Below are 20,473 nucleotides of genomic sequence, written 5' to 3' on the forward strand. Positions count from 1 at the left end.
TAAATAAAGGGAAGCTACTTGAATTAAGAAGAATTGGAAAAGGCTTGTTGTAGATGGTGGGATTTTATCTGGGACTTGGAGTAGAACTGAGAAGGGAGGAAAAGAGAAGATGGTCCAAAACAGACTTATGAAGATGTGGGGGAGGGGAAGATGGCTAGTGGGCATAAAAGGGATGCATGATTGAAAGATCAGCAAAAGATACTGATGAGGGACTATCAGACAGGTAAGTGGAAAATGAAGAAAAAGCAGCATCAGGAAAACTAGGACAGGAAAGAATATCCAGGGTAGAGAGAGTGATTAGCTATGCCCAGTATTGCAGAGAGGTCAGGAAGGGTGAAGATTGAGAAAAGGCAGCTAGATGTGGCTATTAATAGGTCATCATTCACTGTTGATTTTCACAGTTTTAACTTGAAACAGCATCTCAATTACTTTTGAATTTTTCTCTTATTTTAAGGTATCCCAGGCCTAACACAATATCCCAAATAAGTACACCAATAGAGCTGAGAACTAAGCAGAAGAAAAGGATCTAAAGAGAAATATACATTATACTTGACCCATCCCCATTAGTTTTTAGGGTATTGCTACTTACGTTTCATTAGCGTACTTGGGCTTTTAGCTCCTAGAAACTGAAAAAAATCATTATTCCAGTAATAACAACAATTACAAATATATAGAAGTCTTCAAATGCTTGTTTATCATTTGTTATCATGGGATTTTAATGATGAATATTTTGAGTTATTAGATTTGGCTATACTTTAAAAGTTGGCATGTCTATTTTTAACACAAAATTTATAATTAAAGCATGTAATTTTAACTCTTTGTTTATTGTACTATCACTTCTATGTAGCATTTATATAATTAAGAGATATAATGTCCCAGGGCAATCAGAATATTAAGGAAATCAGAAACCATGTCATGCTAGGAAGAGTTGAAGGAACTTGAACTCTAGTCTGGAGAAGAGAGAACTTCAGGAGAATATTTTGGTTATCTTCAAATTACCAAAGGAATTTTAAGGATTGATATATGCAAGAGGGATTAGTTAATAAGTAAAAATTGTAAGGAGGTACATTTTCAATTAAAAATGTTCTGACTAATGATGATGTTTTATTTTTAGTTGTGTCTTACTTTTCATGCCCCCATTTGGGGTTTCCTGGGCAGAGATACTGAAGTGGTTTTCCATTTCCTTCTCCAGCTCAATTTTCAAATTAGGAAACTGAGGCAAACAGGAATAAGTGACTTGCTCAAAGTCACAGCTAGTAAGTAGTTGAGGCCCGATTTGAGCTCTGGGGAAATTCATCTTCCTAAATCCTAACTTCCTAACTTTGTCCACTGCCTTGAGATGGAATGTGCTGCTTTTTTGAGATAGTAAACTCCCCATCACTGAAGATTCAAGAGGAGCAGTTACTAACAGTGTGGCCCTGGTCAAGTTACTTAATCCTGTTTGTCTCCGCTCCTCATCTGGAGAAGGAAATGGCAAACTACTCTAATACCTTTGCCAAGAAAATCCCAAATAGGAGCACAAAGAATCACACATAATGGAAAACAAACTAACAACAAGAAGATTCAAACAGAGAAGCTGGATAACTACTTATCAAAGATACTGTAAATTAACTTCATGATTTGAGTAGGAGTTGTATTAGTTGACCCTGAAATTAACTTCAATCTCACCATTTTTAATGCAAAACTAAGCCAGTATTGCTATTGCTAAATGTGGTAAGTTCTGTGATTTAAGAATATTTTCCAACATCCAGTATTCCTTTTGAAATCAGTATCTGTTGAGACAAAGTCTCCAACGATATTCCCTGGGCTCAGAATGCAGAACCTAGTTATTTCCAAAACCTGATTCCACTCCTAAGGGGCATGGAAAGTTTGATCTGCTCCATTTCTAACCTGAGCTGGTTTGTCCCTCTTTATTTAGGACTTTAGGAGGGGACCTTGTTATAATAGTTATAGACATGGTATAGACAGCCAGTCAACTATAAGCCTATTATATCTCTAAGAGTTCTTCAACTTAAGTAGTCCTCCAATTATAGCCTCCTCAGGATCAGGAATTAGAGACATCATCACCATACTCAGCAGGTATTAATTGCCAAGAACTAAAAATCTCAGGATCTGGGGAAACAATGTGGATTTATGCACACTTTCCCTCCATCTATCCTTTGGCTGTACTTAGTCAATCATTCCACTGAAACACTTTTTCACAGGTGCTATGGGGTTTCTCTTTATTTGACCTTGATGTCTGAGGAAATTAGATAGTATATTAGGGATCATGCCATGATTAGACTGCTCCTTTTGTGGTAGAATGGAGAATGGATTGGAGTGGGGAGAGACCCAACCCAGCAGGAGCCTACACCAAAAGAGAGAAAACTGACAGATTTTGCCACAGCTTGGATATGGGGAAGAAAAGGGAAGCATGAGAAGTCCTGGGGGACTCCCAGGTGTCAGGTCTGGTGGATGCCTCTGTTGGTAGGACTGGGTTTGATTGCAATGAGAATGGACATTGCGGTTTCTTTATTTTTGTTCAGTGTGAAGGAGCAAAGGCAGTTCATGATGGGAACTGTGTCAGCAAATGTAAAGGAGAGTAACAACTTGAGAGGGCTGGGTAGAGTTGAATTGGTTGTACAGGAGGTCAAGATGGGGAAAAGGAGAGAGAGTAGCTGTTCAAGAATTGTGGCCTGGGAAAGATTGAAGGATCACAGTGCAGAGACGTTGTGTTTTGTAAGGGATGGCTGAAAGAAAAGCGACAAGCCAGTAGATTACAGTCAGATAAGAAGGTTCAGAATTCTTAAACATAGAAGTGGCTCATTTTTGGTTGATAGCAAGGCAAAGTGACCGGTGTGACTATCTTTGTCCATGGTTGAAATGAGGCGGAGGAGTAGAACATGAGAAGTGAATCAATGAGAAACTGAGTAGTTACCAATTTGAAGAAGAGTCAGTAAATATGTTAATGGCTCCTAGTGGGGACAGAAGTTGGGAAGGAGAGAAAAAGTGTAAATGAGGTACTAAGCTCATTTGAGAAAGAGAGGGGAGTGACTTTGGGGTCTATAAACAACAGCTGTCGGAATTTGGATTGAGTAGTAGATATGTATAACATGAACCTCAAAGGAAGATAAATTATTGTGGGGATTAAAACTATCCCACCTACAATAAAGGAGACTGAGGCAAAGCTTTGAGCCAATTGCATTTTATTAAATGGTCTTTGATCTCTTCTAGTGAAGTAGATCTCAGATCTTCCTTGCAATCTGAGAGGCCTCCTCCTTCTAGATCCCTATTTTTATGGGACTAGATGTCCGGTTATTCCTGAACAGCTATAACTAATACAGAATATCCATTGATTGACTTATGACACATAAGCTAAAATAAGCAAAATAATATGTCAGCACAAGGGTTTGGGCAGGAGGAAATGGTACAAGTTATCACAAGTTGGATTGTCCTGCATGGTCATAAGATGGTCATCTGCTCCTATTGAACAAATGATTGGCCTGGAAGTACAGAAATATTTAGGGAGCTTTCCACATGGTTGTGATCTCTGACACACTGGGTTTGGTCACCATGACAAGGCAAAATAAGGCTGGAGGATCTTTAATCAACTTTCTATATAGTTAAATAAGTGAGTTTAGAATGTGCAGCTCACAGCTCTAGGGCCTTACATACAGAACTTTGCGATGACTATCAAATTGGTTGATATTGGTTGGAATAGGGTAAGGCTCCAAATAAATCATCTCTCACATTACTAAGTGATGGAGGTAGGTGGAGAATCCTGAAGGGATCTTGGGGAGTAAGGACAAGTTGGCTTGACCAATGAGCTGAGGAGGAGGAGTGAAAGTACAGCCTGAAAAGGGTGTCTAGGGAGGCCATATTATCAGTGAGAAGCAAGAATTCAATAATAACTTATAGATATGGAAGAAGTAGGAAGAAAAAAGATTTAAGATTAAATTTTTGTTGTCTGTGGAACTGGCATTTCAAAGGAAAAAGTATGGGAAAAGTGGAGGAAGTGGGTGACTGGTGTAAAGGGTATGATAAGGTGTAAGACTTTATCATTGAGTAGAGAGTCCCACTTTCTTCCCAATAGATGTTTGAGATTAGACTGAATGTAAGTGCAAAATGAAAGGGTAAGCACTGTAAAAGAAGAATGAATAGATAATTATTTAGTAAATAGACTATTTATATCCTTTGTTAATTAAGCTTTTCTTGCCTGTACATAGACAGCACTGAATAAATGATTGGTAATTAACTAAAATGATGTATTAGAGATAAGTTAGTATTGTGGTTTGAATTTTTATTTGCCCCAAGCAGCTAGATTGATGCTTATATTAGATTGATGTTCAGTCATTTTCAGTTGTGTCCAACTCTTTATGATCCCTTTTGGAGTTTTCTTGGCAAAGCTACTAGAGTGGTTTGCCATTTCCTTCTCCAGCTTATTTTACAGATAAGGAAACAGAAGTAAACAGGATTAAGTGACTTGCCCAGGTTTCTGAGGCCAGCTAGGTGCCTCTTTTGTGTGATTACTTGATTTTGTGAAGACCAACTAGGATAGTAGTTTTTGTTCATAGAAAGGCTAAAAATTTATCTTTGATTAGTGAAGTAGTCATGCATAATTTTATATAATAGAAGCATTTCCATTATAAATTTAATGTGGTATTTAATTCTTGCATAACAATTCATTTTGATTTCATGTCATGCCATGTATGTGATCTATTGACTTTCATCAAATTTATATACAAAGTGTGACAAGAATGTTATATGAAGTTTTGGCATTGTGGCTACGGAAAATGGTTTTTCAGGTAGAAGTTAATCTTTTAGAAACTGTGTTTTGAAAATACTTTCACTTTGGATTGTGAACTGAGAAATAATGATTTTGAAGAGATAGTTTTGAGGATAATGTGGGTGAAGACTAGGTCTCAGGAACAGAAGGCCAATAATTCTCAAAAAGAATCCTAAAAATTTGAAGAGAATCACAGGATGAAAATGTCATATTCCTGTTTTAGATCCTTTTATCTTAAACCAACTCAGTTCTCTTTTGTTGTACGTTCGTGGGGAAAATTTGAGTTTTTTACTAACTTGTTAACCACTGTCATGAGAATTCCCTTAAAGGTATCCAAATGAATAGATTTCATGTACTTGATGAGGTTCTCCAAAAGCTTATTTTTCTTGCAGATATTGTGCTGATGGTCTCAACCCCCAAACATAATAGAACCTCCTCCTTGATAAGACCATGATTAGTGTTGTTTAAAGTTAGTATAGAAAAAGCTGGATGGATGAATAATGTTATTTGGGTGACCAGTAGTGCATTATTAGTCATATCAAACATACACATATATATCATATGTGTGTGTATGTGTGTGTGTGTGTGTGTATGTAGGTACAGGTTTTGCAGTTAGTGAGGTAATTCCAGATTTGAATAGAAGAAAGAAAGCAGCCTGGAGTACATTTGAAAAATTACAGTATTTTTTTTTTAATTTCAAAGTTTCCTCATACAAAATAATTCATTGATTTTCTTAGAGGACCTTATCAAGTTCTTTATAGAATTTTGTATATATTTGGGGACATAAATGCAGGGATCATGGTGATCTATTTGGTTATATCCAACACGAATTCTTGAAGGTCAGGTGACCAGAGAAGTAGTATGATAATAGTGATAAATTTCTTGGATTTGTGGTCTAGAAGATCTGAATTCATATCCTGCTTAGATGGACAGGTATAAATAACACAAGTAAAACATTTTAAAAAGCTAAAATGTTTTTGAAAATGTCACATATTATGATCGTGCTTCAGGAAGTGATAATTTTTACTGCTTTAGGGTACCTGACAAAAAAAACTTCCTCCCATTCCTTAATTTTCTTCTTCAAAGAGAAACTGCTAGCTGTTCTACATAGTTTTCTGATATGGTAATCCAAATGTTAATGTGGATATAGTTCAATTACCCTAGTAGAGATTTGGTTAATTATTCATTAGATAAAGATCACAAGTTTAGTGTTAGAAGAGTTAAGGAGATAAGGATAATGAGGAAGCACAAGTATTTAGAAGGATCATCAACATGAAGTTAGCAGAGTTAATGGCAGTAGTTGGAGATGAACCAAAGAAGACTATCAGTCAAAGGGAAAGTCATTGAAGAAAGTAGGATTGTATCCTGGATATGGGTACGTAAATGAATGACTCTGAAGAGGGTGGATTTGAAGGAACTTGAAAGAAGATTGTTAGTAATTAATGGCAAAGCAAGTTTCTGAAATGAAAATTCAGTTTTGAAGTCTGTCTTTTTTTTTTTTTTTGACATTGAAAAAGTCACTTAATCTCTTTAAACCTCTCTCTCTCTATATATATATGAAAGACTATATCTTTAAGGGGTCCCTTGTAGTTCTAAATTGTATGATCCTAGAAGTAATACTGAAAAGCTAAAAGTAATTGGAGTAAGCTAACTTCTTTCTAGCTCTGTAAAACTAAAAAGGAAATGGTGCATGAGAGCTGAGGAGGGGCCAGAAAATGACCATCAATTTGATGTTCTCAAGGGAAAGTTTCATTTATTGTAGAAGTAAAACAAGAAATACAAAGTGTTGCAGTTTAGCTGCAGAGTAGTGCAGTTTCTTCAACTATTGGACGTTCCAGAAGTCTTAGTGCTGTTTAATAAGATTGAAGAGGAGTTTAACAGTGAAATAATCAATTCTAAGGGCACAATAGAAATCTTGAACAGAAAGCATAAGGGCTAGATAGAGCAGGGGGTGAGTTAAAGTGCATGGTTATCAGAGGGAATAAGTGGCAAGGAAAGAGAGTTTGCCACCTAGATATAGTGTTTCATGACAAGAATTAAGGATGAGGGGGCATTTTGGAAGGACTCTCAGCAATAACAGAATATAAAGTAAAATCAGCCCTAAGATTGCTATGGTTGGAAAAAGGAGTCTTATTCAAGGCTAACCCACCAAAATAAAATCAAAAGTGAGATGAGGAACACAATAGAAACTCAGATTGGTCTAGAACTGAACTTTTGATTCACTGAACTGGTTGAGTTAGTTTATCAAGTCAGTTGGTGTGTGTTGTAACAACTGCTTCTGTCACATATTTGATACCATCTCCAAATTTATATTTGAACCAGATATTTGGATTAGGCTGTAGAAAGTGTGTGTGAAAGGGAGTAGTGAATGGAAGTCTTGTTTCTTCTCTGAACTTTAAACATTCAACATATACATTTATCTCTTGATTTCCTTTCATTGTCATTCTCTCAGTAGCAACAATAGATTAGCCTTCTAAAGCTGAAAGGTAACTGACTTTCAGCATTAAATATTGTTACTCGAATTATCGTTTGAACAGCTGGACATGTTACTATTATTGGATGATGATTTACATTATTTAAGACCTGTGGCTTCTAGCAGTATGAAAAGTAAAATTTGTTAGATAATTTTTTTTTAATAACCATGGTGAAGTAAGGCTCATTGGCCTGTCTAGTTTAAACTTGATAGCATGTCATTATAGCTATAAATAGAATCATTCAAAAAGAAAAAAACTTTAAGCTTACAAGCATTTTAAAAATAGAATGCTTATTTTTTAGAAATTCTTTAAAGTTCTATAAAAGTCTGAAAAAGCTTGTACTGTGAAATTACTTTTAATTTTAGTAAAAATCTTTACCTTTAGTTCAAGAAAGGAGAACTGCCTTATTATGCTTATATTTTATTTTACTTAAAGAATTCTTTTAATTTAAATCCTAATTGAAAGAACCAGGAGAAACATTTAAGATTATGTAATGTTAAATCAGAATTGAACTTTTATTATTAAAAATGAAGTTTGACAAACACATATCTATTTTCATTGACTCTTTTATAGTAAAGAGATGCTCTCTAGGACTGGGTCCATACATAAACCAAAGTAGTTTTAAAAATTGGAGTATAATATTTTATGAACCTGCATACGATCTGTTCATATTATCATAGTATCATCTTTTTTGCTCATGAGAGGAGTTAGTTATTTTATTTTTTATAAAAGTAATTTGCAATTGAATATTTAGGTCTTTTGCATTTTGAAATCTGGAAAATGACAAACAGACAACATCCTGGGAAAGAGAATCCCTTGAACACATTGACTTCATCATAGAGAGTTCAAAAAGCACAAAATGTTGCAGAGTGTTTTTGTATATAGTCTTCATCACTTAGACCGAACAAAAGACATTTTTGTTTCTTTCTGACTTCTTCACACTCAGTAAATTAATTCTTCTTTACATTGTCTCTGACATCATGTCCTTCCTTTTCATACCCAGTGTCACTATCTCAGTTAAGCTTCATATTACCCCAGGGATTGTTGGGTCATAGATTTAGAGGCTGGATGAATCCTTACAGTTGTTTGGCCAGTTCCCTTAAAGATAAAGAAACTGAGGCACAGAGAGATTAAGTGAATTTACTAAGATCACACAGCTAAAACCCCTCAAAAGCTATTAAGTGACTAAGGCAAGGTTGGAACTCAATTTTCTGGCTATGTCAGCCATTCTACGCACTGTGGTTGTTAGCTATCTCAGTAGGCTGAAAATTGGCTGTCTTTCTTCTGTTATTAGTATCCTGAATACACTGTATACTTGCCATCACATTAATCATAAAATCTTGCACTGACACATTCATGATTCTGAAATTCCTTGATCTCATCATAACCTACTTCATTTCCATTTTTCCCTTATCCTTGAATTCCAGAAACTATGTTCTTCCTTGTTAGTTCATCCTTTGGTCCCTCAACTCCTCAGTTCTTTTCCAGGCCATCATCCCCAATATTAGTTTCATTTTCTTCTCTTTGCTATTTTTGTAGTGAACCAGTTCAGCTCTAGACTGTTCTCTTCTCTTCTTTTCCATTGTCTTCTTATCCTATTGCCTCTTTTCCTGCCAGACCTTAGCCTTAGATTACTCTCACCTTCTGCTATTTCTGTTACTGAAGGATGCTAGAGAAAATCAGAAAACTGTTCTATCTAATCCACTACAGATTTATGTTGCATAGTTTACGCTGGGGCCTTCTTGTGTCAGTCTTTTCATTTCCCTTAACTTTTTCATTACTCTACTTACCATTGCATCTCTTCCAAATCTCTTCAAACCTCTCATGTCTACCCCTCTCAGCTGAATATCTTACTTCACATTTTACTTTAAAAAAACTGAGGCCATCTGTGGATTCTTCTGTTCTTCAGCTCCTCACCTCAAAGTAATTCATTTTCTTTCAGCAGGCTAACCCCTCAAAATTTCACCTGTCATCTTCAACAGATTTCTACTTTTGTCATCCCTCCTCTCTCTCATCCACAATATTTCCTGTCTGTTGATTGCTTCTTTTTCTTGTCCAAACGGGTCTTCTCACCTATTTTCAAAAAAAAAAAAAAAAAAAAAAACCTTTTATTTCATCCATCTATCTCACCTGTCGTTTCATATTTCTCCTTCCTTTTCTGGCTAAACTCCTTGAGAAGACTATTTGTAACAAGTGCTACCAATTCCTTTACTCCTTTCTTACCTTTTTATATAATTGTTTCTGACCTCATTATTCAGCTGTTCTCTGCTGTGGCAGTGAAGATGAAATGACTGGGGAAACAAAGATTTGAGTTTCCAAGTATTTGGATTTATTAAATAGTACATGCCTAATGCCCAACAAATAAGGACCAGTCGTGTTCCTCAGTTTAGGCACTGCCCCCCAAATATAGGGAGGCATATATTAAAAAGAATTTCTCAAATAATATTAGCTAATTAAAATAAAACAATCAGGCTATATTAGGTGATCTGATTAGGGACTTTTCAAGTTGGGAGAGGTAAATGAACAGGTACAATTATCTAAAATTAGAAAAAAAAGTATTCCATTTCCCCTACAAGTGTCTATACAATCAATCATTACAGGGCTGGTTTTCATATAAGACATATGGGTTGCTTGAGATATATAATTGTGAGAAAACTTATATCAGTCTTCAGATCTGACCAGGTTTCTGGTCGGCATAACCTAGGACCTTAAGTGAGGGATCTCTAAGCAGAAGAAAAAGGTGGTCCAGTTTTCTAGCCATGCAAGGCTAGTTTCAAACAATGCAACAAAGTCCTCTCACAATTCCTACAATTGAATAAAATTTTTTCACACAAGACAGAAATTAGACTAGACCCGTAATTGAATAGAAAGGAAAATAAGCTAGCTCCAGATTTGAGTCACAGGATGGAGTCAGTGTGGTTCATTCAATTCCCACTACCATTTGGTATTCTAATCCCCTCAATTTCCTCACTCTAGTTGCTACCAATCTCTTAATTGCTAAATCTGGTGATTTTTTTCTCTATTCTAATGTTTCTTGACCTCCCTGCAGCCTCTGAAACTTAACATTCATTCTCTTCTTGGTACTCTTTTCTTTAGGTTTTCCTAACATTACTCTGTAACTTACATCATAATTGCTTGGATACTAAGGGTAGTATAGACAAGAGATAAAATTTGAACCTAAGTCTTCCAGACTTAGAGGCTAACTGTCAGTCTCTACTTACCCTGCTTTTATTCAATAAATATTGAAAATATTGATTAATGAAGTGGCCTTTTGCTAAGGGCAAACTCCTTTATTTGTACAGATGATCTTGTTCCATTCTATCTTCTGCAATAAATTCTTTTCAGTTATCCCTACTTTCTCACTTACGTTTAATCCCTCCATGTCTATTCCTATTTTGCATGCACTTATCTTCTTCATCCTCAGAAAACCCTTACTTGAACCATCCTTCCCCACTAACTTTAATTCTATGTTCTCTCTTTTTTTTTAATTTGAGAAGGCTGTATACAATAAGTTTCTTCATTTTTCATTTAATTTTCTACAATCTGGCTTCCAACTTTATCATGCACAGAAAACTAAACTTCTCTAAAGTTACTTATAATCTCTAAATTGCCAAATCTAGTGGTCTTTTCTCAGTCTTCATCTTTCTTGACTTCTTCTCCTTTGAAACTGTCAATTGCCTTCTTTTCCTTGATACTCTCTTCTCTGTAGATTTTTTTTTTGAACCCTTCCCTGTTTCTGCTCCTTCCTAACTGATTGTTCTTTCTGAGTTTCCTTTACTGGATCTTCAGCCACATCATGCCCACTAAGTATTTTCCAGAATTCTGTCCTGGATCCTTTTTTTCCCCTCTATACTTTTTCAACTGATAACCTTCCTGCTGACTTCCAATCTGTTATCTCCAATTATTTTTCATCTTGAATTTGATATCCTATAGTCATCTTCAACTCAATGTATCCAGAATGAAACTCTTTATCCTTCCCTACCCCACATTGTTCCTTCATTTTAATCCCTCTGTTACTGTTGAGGGTAGAATCAACTTTCCAGTCACCCAAACTCACAGTATAGCAATGATCCTCAACTTCTCATTCTCTCTCATCTCCATTACCAACATCTGTCACTTTTACCCTTGCGACATCTGGTGCATATGCCTCATTTCATGCTGCCCACCACCCTGATACAGATTCTCATCACCCCAGCTTCTGTGTTCCTGTGACTACCCATTGAAGTCTATCCTCTTCTCAGCTAGCAAGAGTGATTTTCCCTAAGGCTCAGGTCTAATGATGTCTTTTTTCTCTCCCCAACCCTATTTAATAAATTCCAGTAGTCCCCATCACCTCAAAATCAAATATAAAATCTTCTGGTATGCAAAATTTTTTATTACCTATCCTTTTCACCACCTTATCACCCCCAAAGTCCATGACCCTAATCTTTTTACTGTTCCCGGCAAAAGACACTTCATCTCCCGACTGGAAATTTTCATAAGTTGCTATTTGCACTTGAAATACTTTGCTTTTTCTTCTCTACCTCCTGACTTCATTCAAGTCCCAGCTAAATGCCACCTTCCAGAAGAGATCTTGTCCAAGTTTCCTTAATTATAATGCCTTCCCTCTGTTGATTATTAACAATTACCTTGTGTATAGTTCATTATTTATTTATTTGTTTATTTTGCTGAGGCAATTGGGGTTAAGGGACTTTCCCAGGGTCACACGCTAGGCAATGTTAAGTGTCTGAGATCAGATTTGAACTCAGGTCCTCCTGACTTCAGGGCTGGTGCTCTATCCACTGGGTCACCTAGCTGCTCCATGTATAGTTTATTTATATAGAGTTATTTTAAGCGTAGGGCCATTGGATAAAGAGTTAGGCCTGGAATCAAGAAGACCTGAGTTCAGATCTGATCTCAAACTCTACTACCTGTGTAACCCTGGGAAAGTTTCTTAATCCTGTTTACTTCAGTTTTCTCGTTTTTAAAATAAGAAGTAGAAGGAAATGGCCAATCACTTCAGTACTTTTATGAAGAAAACCCCAAATGGGATCATGAAGAGTTATACACAGCTTAAAACAACTGAGCATTTTAAGCAAGTTGAATCCTCCATTAGATTGTTAGGTCCTTAAGAAACAGAAATACCTCCAGCTCTATGGGCCTAGTACATAGTAAAAGTTTAATAAATATTTGTTGTCTTGACATTTGATATTGATGATACTTTTTTTTTCAATTGAAACACAGCCACTCTGAGTCAGAAGCTGGGCTTCAACCCAGATCATTTAGATTCTGAAACTGGATCTAATCATCATGCCTTGCTGCCTCTGTATATAAATACAGGCCATCCTAATAAAGATTATTTTACAAATGTGAGAAAGTGCAATTTAAATGTTTGTAGTCAGATGTTTTGACTCGCATGTTTTATTCTGTTTATTTTTGTTATTCTGGGGGCAGTTTTTTCTTGTTTTGGAATTTTTTCCTCTTCAAGGTCTTGAAAATTGATCCCTCAGTACCTTAAAAAATGTTTTTCCTCAAAATATTTTAGCGTGCAACATGACTCTTCTACCGTCTTAGCCCACTAAAAGGAGCTCATACTTAACACAATTTCACCACCAAGTACACTTCCAAATGAGGCCTGGCTGATGAGTGGGTGAGTGTGCTTTTCTGCCAAATACTGGTCTAGTCAGGGCAGGTTCTTGCTCTTCATAGTTGGGCTGCTAGCCAGTCTCTGGACTTTGCTCCTAAATTTCCTAGTATCTAGCTCTTTTGACCTGTCAGACCTCACAGAGGTGTCAGGCTCTCCAGTGTCTTTCATTTGAAAACAGAAAAGAGAATATGCCGCGAGCACAGAAGTAATTTTGAGGCTCTTCTGCTGCAAGGCCCAAACCAGTTCATTCTGGTCCTCTTCAAAAATGAAGGACTGGGGCAGCTATATGGTGCAGTGGATAGATCACCAGCCTGAAGTCAGAAGGATCTGAGCTCAAATCTGGCCTCAGATAGTTCTTAATACTTGTTAGCTGTGTAACCCTGGGCAAATCACTTAACCCCAATTATCTCTCAAAAAGGAAAAAAAAGTCACTTAGGAAGGACAAACAACAATAGCATCTAGCCTTATTCTCTCTCCTGAATTCTTCCTACATCAACAACTGCTTATTAGACATTTCCAATTAGATGTTTCAGACATTTCAAACTTAACCTGTCTAAAATAACTCATTTTTTCCCCTAAATCCCTTTTTTTGAACTTCACTGTTTCTGTTGAGCTAACTGCTATTCTTCTAGTCATTCAGGTATCACCTGTGACTTCTCTGTCTTACTCTGTGAGTCCAAGTCTCATAAATTGTACTGCCATAGCATCTCTGGTATCCATCGCTTTTTTTCTACTGAAACACTCATCAGTGTTAACCAACTGTTCTTATGAAATGATCCCCTAATCAGTAAACCATCTTTAACCATTAAAATATAATCTAACTTTTTTTTGGGGGGGTGGGGAGGTGATGTAATTGGGGTTAAGTAACTTGCCCAGCGTCACACAGCTAGGAAGTGTTAAGTGTCTGAGGCCAGATTTGAACTCTAAGTCCTCCTGACTTCAGGGCTGGTGCTCTATCCATTGCATCACCAAGCTGCCCCAATCTAAGTCTTTAAAGAAATCATTTGCACTGTATGGTTTTAGACTTAGTAGCCTTTGGCTTCTTTTATTTCTTAATCCTGAGCCTAATTTTCTATCACATTCTTCACTTTCATTTTGAATTCATCAACTGTTAAGTCATGCTTTGTTGACTTGGTCTAGGGGATCTTATCAAATTTTTCATATTTTTTCTTTTATTTTTATCCTCTGCAACAGATGTTAGTACATAAGCTACAATTATCTTCATGATTTCTTCATTACCTGTGCTTAACATGAGCGTTACAAGTTAAGAAGTGATCTTCCTTGTTGCCTAAATTGTAAGATCTAGAATTATAGATAGTTTGCTTGGATTAGGGAGTTTTCTCACTGGGAAATTACTATACCAAGGAAATAAATCCAACATCAAAATCAAAAAAAGAAGAAGAAGAAGAGAGTATTCAATGGAAATTTGGAATAAGAGGGGAAATGAAGGGGCAGGTGCTTTCTTGGGAGTTAAGTACATCCCTTATGCACCTTAGTGTGGCTCAATTAGGATATTAATGCAAAAAAAAATGCTGTAAAATACTTAACATGTTTGAAAACCATAGACAAAAATAGAATTTTGCCTCCTGGTGTTTGATGTCTTTTGAAATTATTTTTTAAAATTCCCTCATTCCTGCTTCAGTTAGAATTGCTGATAGTCTGTCAATTTTGATGGTTTTTTTAAAAAATAATATTTTCTTTTCCCAAATATATACATTTGCATTCACCTTTGCAAATCCTTGTGTTCCAGATTTTTCTTCTCCCTCCCCAAGACTGCAAGCAAACTGATATAGGTTAAACATATGTAATTCTTCTAAATGTATTTCCATATTCATCGTACTGTACAAGAAAAGTCAAATCAAAAGGGAAAAAATATGAGGAAAAAAATCAAACTACTACACCACCACCAACAAAAAGTGAAAATACTATCCTTTGAAGCACATTCAGTCTCCATAATTCTTTCTCTGGATGCAGATGCCACTTTCCATTACAAATCTATTGGAATTGCCTTGAATCACTTCACATTGTTGAAAAGAGCCAAGTCCATTACAATTGATCACATAATCTTGTTGCTGTTCTCTTGATACTGCTTACTTCATTCAGCATCAATTCATATAAGTTTCTCCAGGCTTTTCTGAAATCAGTCTACTCATCATTTCTTAAAGAACAATATAATAGTCTCATTATATTTTTGTACCATAACTTATTCAGCCATTTCCCAACTGATGGGCAACCATTCAGTTTCCAGTTTCTTGCCACTACAAACATTTTTGCACATGTGGTTCCTTTTCCCTCCTTTATGATCTCTTTGTGATACAGACCTAGTAGAGACACTGCTGGATCAAAGGATATGAACAGTTTGATAGCCCTTTAGGCATAGTTTCAAATTGCTCTCCAGAATGTTTGGCTCAGTTCACAATTTCACCAACAATTTCATTGTCCCAGTTTTCCCCACATCCCCTCCAACATTTTTCATTATTTCCTTGTCATCTTAGCCAATCTGAGAGGTGTGAAGTGGTACCTCAGAATTGTTTTAATTCGCGTTTTTCTAATCAGTAGTGATTTAGAGCATTTTTTCGTCTGACTAGAAATAGCTTTTAATTTATTTGCCTGAAAACTGTCTGTCCTTTTGATAATTTAAACTTTGGTGTATTTTTTTTTTCTTTTGGTCTAATATACCTGTGTTGATCTCTAGTAGATATCTTGTTTTGAAACTATTTTATAATAGCATTTTTCTTGGTTTGGGGATTAAACTTACCAGTCTATAATTTTTTCATATGTTGATGCTTGCATTTCTAATAGATTTATTCCTCTTTTACACAACTCATTTTTTTTATTTTGTCATGGTTAACCCCATTTGGACTGTAACTTCTTAGCACTTTAAATCATTTAAAAGTCATGTCAGGCCAGAAAGAAAATTAATTACATTTTTCTTTTAAAATTCCTTCTTGTATTTTCACAGAAACATGGTATTTGTATACCTATGTACTATAAGCAGGTAGTTTCAAATTTTATTTACGAATATTATAAAATTTAAATCTGTAAGGGGACCTTAAGTCTGAGTATATATGTGAGTATAGGTTTGTCCTGTTGTCCTGTCAACATCATTTTAAAATAACATGATAAATTATAACCAGTCTTTTTCACTTTTATTCATCTTTATAATTATAAAACTAATTTTTTTCTAGCATTTGATCCAACATTCTATTTTGATGGAATTTTACCCAAATTTTAGTGTTAGGTAGAGTATATTCTCTGCCACCTGGTAGTTTTAAACTTTTATTTCATAGAATTATGAAGGGAACAGTCAGAAAACTAGTTCAACCCACTTTTTTTATAGATTAGGAAACTGAGAATGAAATAAAATGACAACTTCTTCAGGTCATAGGTTACATAGCAGAGATCAGATTCAGTCCTTTCACTTCAGAGATTTTTCACCACTATAACAAGATCTAGAGCCTGTTGCTATTAAGATATTAGAATAGCTTATTCAGGATGAATTATGCATGACAGGAATTTTCTTGAAAGTGAAACTTCAAAGATAAACAATCATAACTATATATCATAAACCAAAACTACTTATCAGTATTCACAGTAGTTAACTGGTAACTTCTATGTTTCTCTGATGATAAGCGATTTTAAATCAAAATGTGAAATTTTTATTAAAAAATAGCTAGATAATACTTGAACAACTTTATATTGATCACAAAAATGGAATTAGGTGTATTTTTAGGACTTTTCAATGAAATTAAGCATTGTTTGGATTAAGTAACATGAGCCTAAGAATATCTTTAAAAACAAACAAAAAACACATACAAAAAAGTGTTCAGCCTTTGGATATCCCAGGTAATGAGGTTGGGAGAGGGAAGAAAGGAGGGAGAGAGGGAGACAACAACTTTTGTTTTAATTAGCATGTTGTTAAAGTATGCACAAAAATTTAAATCATTCTAAACTTAGAATGAATAATGTTATTTATTTTAATCATTGATGTCTTATGAACTGTCACTTTTGTTGGGGAATGTGAATTATGCAATTGGAGTGTACATAAATAATCTGCTTAATAATTGGTTGAGTGATCCTGGAGACATCCCAAAGTTTCATCATTTTAATCTAGTTTAGCAATCAATTCAATAATAATTTATTAAGTGTTTATATTGTGCTACTAGACATAGAAGGACAAAAAGAATAGTTTCTCCTTTCAAGGAGGTTACTTTCTATCTAATTAAATAGATAAATAGAAAGAAAAATAGGAAGAAAGAGAAAATTTCTCATATTGTGAAATAGGGACCAAATTTGGAATCCAGACTTTGTATTTGAATCATAGATAGGCTACTACCATCCATGTGACTACAGGCAAGTAAGCTACTTTTTTGTATCTCAAAAGCATCTTCATTTTATTTTTTTTCCATTAAATAAATGTTTATTCCACAAAAAAATGGCTTTTATATTCCACAGAAATATCACCATATAACACAATAACTTGACAAAGATACCAGTTTCTAGGAGACCAGAGCTCACTAAAAACTGGTGCTGAACTTGGCCAATCCAGGTCAATAGAGAGCATCTTCATTTTAAATATGAAAGAATTAGACTACGGGATCTTTAAAGTTCCTTCCAACTCTTAGGTCTTTTAATTTCTCATTATACTGCGTTCCCGCATCTTATTAGAACCATATTACTTTTGGGAGATGGCAAATTATAAAAAGAGGAATATAGAATATTACAAAGGAATAAATTCAAGTTGCTACATTTGAGAATTGGATTTGTTGTCAGGGGTTCTTAACCTGAACTTTTAAAAAATATTTTATAACAATTTTAATATAATTTGTTTCCTTGTGATCAAATATATTTCTTTTCATGACTTTAAAAACATTATATTGGGAAGGGTCACCAGTCTGCCAAAGGACTACAGGATTAAGAATTCTATAATTTTACTTATAACTAAAAAAAAATGACTTATTTTGTCATTCTTTTTGTGCCTTCTTTTGACTAAAGTACCCTTAAAGTTGCCGGTAAAATCGTTGCAGATATAACAAAAGTATTAAACTTTGAAGTTGTCTGTTATAGAGGAATTCTTTATCCTTATTAAGGGTGGTATAATGTGAATTAATGTAATCTTCTTTTTCATCTAGAATGATACTTCCCATGGTGATTTTATTCGAAATAATGAAACCAGTTTAATGGAACAAGCTCCTATACTTCATGATGGACTTACCATGGCCTCTCATAGATCTCAGCGAGAAGGTATGAAGATATTTTAAGGAAGTTTACTGTTGGCTTCAGTATTTCTTAAAGTATGCTAGAAAAAAATATACATATATGGAAATTCACTCAAAATATTATAGTCTTTATTTCATGTACTTTGTTTTTAGGTAAAGTAATAGAGAAAGGAAATGAAAAGAATCCTCTTTTTCTGCAAAGAAATAGTAGGATGACACTATGGAAGAGAGACAAGTTATTTTCTCCTTTTTGCATTCAGACAGTCCCTTTCCTTGTGCAGATTGGAGAATCAGATGGGGTGGGAGGAAGAAGCAATTATAAGTAACGTCTGTTAACCTGGATTTCTGAAGCAACGTAAAATATTTTCATTTTTAAATTAACATATCTTCCGAAGAATTAATTTTACCTTGCTTTTTTGTTAAGATTTGATGCTTTTCAAAGCACTAAAGGAACAGTTACTTGGCTTAGTGAATAGAGCCCTGAGCCTGGAGTTAAGAAGACCTAAATTCAAATTGAGCCTTGGGTACTTATTAGCTGTATGGCCCCCTACAAGTTCTTTATCCTCCATTTCTTTTAGTTTCCTCATCTGGAAAATAAGAATAATAATACCACCTACTTCCTTAATTTTGTAGATGAAGATACTGTTGAGATACAAAAAGGAGCATAACTTGCCTGTAGTCACATAGATGGTAGTAACCTATCTATAATTCAAACACAAAGTCTGGGTTCTAAATTTGGTACCTTTTTCACAAAATGAGAAATTTTTTTTTCCTATCTATCTTTCTTTCTTTTTATCTATGTAATTAGACAGAAAGTAAACTACTTCAGCTGAGAAACTATTCTTTTTGTCTTTCTATGCTCAGTAGCACAATGCCTTAAATTTTATAAACACTTAATAAATTATTATTGAATTGGTTGCTAAAGTAGATTCAAATGACTAAACTTGGGCATGCCTTCAAGATCACTCAACCAATTACTAAAATTAATATATCAAAAGAGATCACTGTAAATTGTTTAGCACAGCATAGTAAGTACTATACAAATGTTGGCTATTATTATTCTTATCCTTTTTAAATTGTAGCATAATATCCATTTAAATAACAATAAATAGATTATCCTGTTTGTTTTATCCAACTTTCCTTATTTTTTAACTCATCATATCGTACTTTTCATTTACACTTTGAATGTCCAACTTTTTTTTTTAATTTCTCTTTTAGCAGATAAACTTTTTCTGTTGGTTTCAAAATTTAATTCCTTAATCAGTATTTATAATAAATGTTTAGAATCAATAGTTTTGGAATATCTTGTCTACAGTTAATTATTTTAACTATTTCAAAGAGAATGGCCATTGGCACTTCAGTGATATTGCTATCCACAGCTATATTTTTAAGGCATCTTAAATTTAAGTTTAAAGTGGATATTTCATTATGTCCTAAATTTATTTTTTGTGGCAAGAAAGATTTTTCTATTGATGCATAGAAGTTAAAAAAAAAATTATGTAAAGTATAATTTTAAAATTCTCAGTTACATAGTTGGATGAGATGTTGTTGGATTTTTAGCAAACTGTAGTCAGAATGTGTTAGTCTTCTAAAAATAGTGAAACCTACTGACCAGTTCCCAATTCTAGTGAATAACTGGAGGACAAATAATTCCTCTGAAAAACTGTAAAGTTTAGGGAACACATGACCCAAAAATATTGTTAAGACATTAGAGATATAGGTGGTATTTTTTCATCATTATTTCTGATTAAGGTTAAGGATTCAGAAGGAAGCAAACTTTGGAAGTGAGCAACCAGTGAAAGGACTGAAATGGAATTTGGATTTCTAAAATAGAAAAAATAGAGTTTGGGCCAGGGGTGAAGAAGTGTTTCTAAGAAAGAACTATTAAAATGTATTAAATGTACTTAAGAGGAATTTAAATTGAAAAGAAAGGTAGAAAACTTACTCATAGAAATCTGTGACAGACCTGACTTCTCATGGCGCAGTGGGTAAAGCACCAGCCCTGGAATCAGGAGGACCTGAGTTCAAATCTAGTCTCAGACCTGTGTGACCCTAGGCAAGTCACTTAACCCCAACTGCCTCTCAAAAAAAAAGGCAAAAAAAAAATTAAAAATTAAAAAAATAATAACAACAAGTAATGGAAGAGAAATAGCAGGTGATTTCTCATTCACTCATTTCTTGGCCATTTCATTGCCAGTCTTCGCAGCTTGCATATCTGGTCCAACCCTTTTATGCCTGAGATCCCCAGCTCTGCCTTACTGGTTAGTGGTTGTCCTATTTGCTCGTTATGTCTAGGCATGGATTGAAGACATTATTCATTTCACTCTCCTGCCATTTTCTTGGGGGCCACATGTTGCCACACATACTCCCCCATTCTCTGCCCCAAATT

The 20,473-nt window shown here is 34.8% G+C and overlaps 1 protein-coding gene across 2 annotated transcripts in view; it reads left to right on the forward strand.

Moving 5' to 3' along the window:
* ZCCHC2 (zinc finger CCHC-type containing 2) overlaps positions 1 to 20,473 on the forward strand; it is a 78,213-nt gene that overhangs the window by 5,690 nt on the left and 52,050 nt on the right. For both annotated transcript variants that reach the window (XM_051969909.1, XM_051969910.1), the window contains exon 2: positions 17,998 to 18,109. In XM_051969909.1, coding sequence (XP_051825869.1) covers positions 17,998 to 18,109 — 112 coding nt within the window. The remainder of the gene's footprint in view (positions 1 to 17,997; positions 18,110 to 20,473) is intronic.

Source organism: Antechinus flavipes, chromosome 1 (genome assembly GCF_016432865.1).
Source record: "Antechinus flavipes isolate AdamAnt ecotype Samford, QLD, Australia chromosome 1, AdamAnt_v2, whole genome shotgun sequence".
In the NCBI taxonomy this organism is placed as follows: Eukaryota; Metazoa; Chordata; class Mammalia; order Dasyuromorphia; family Dasyuridae; genus Antechinus; species Antechinus flavipes.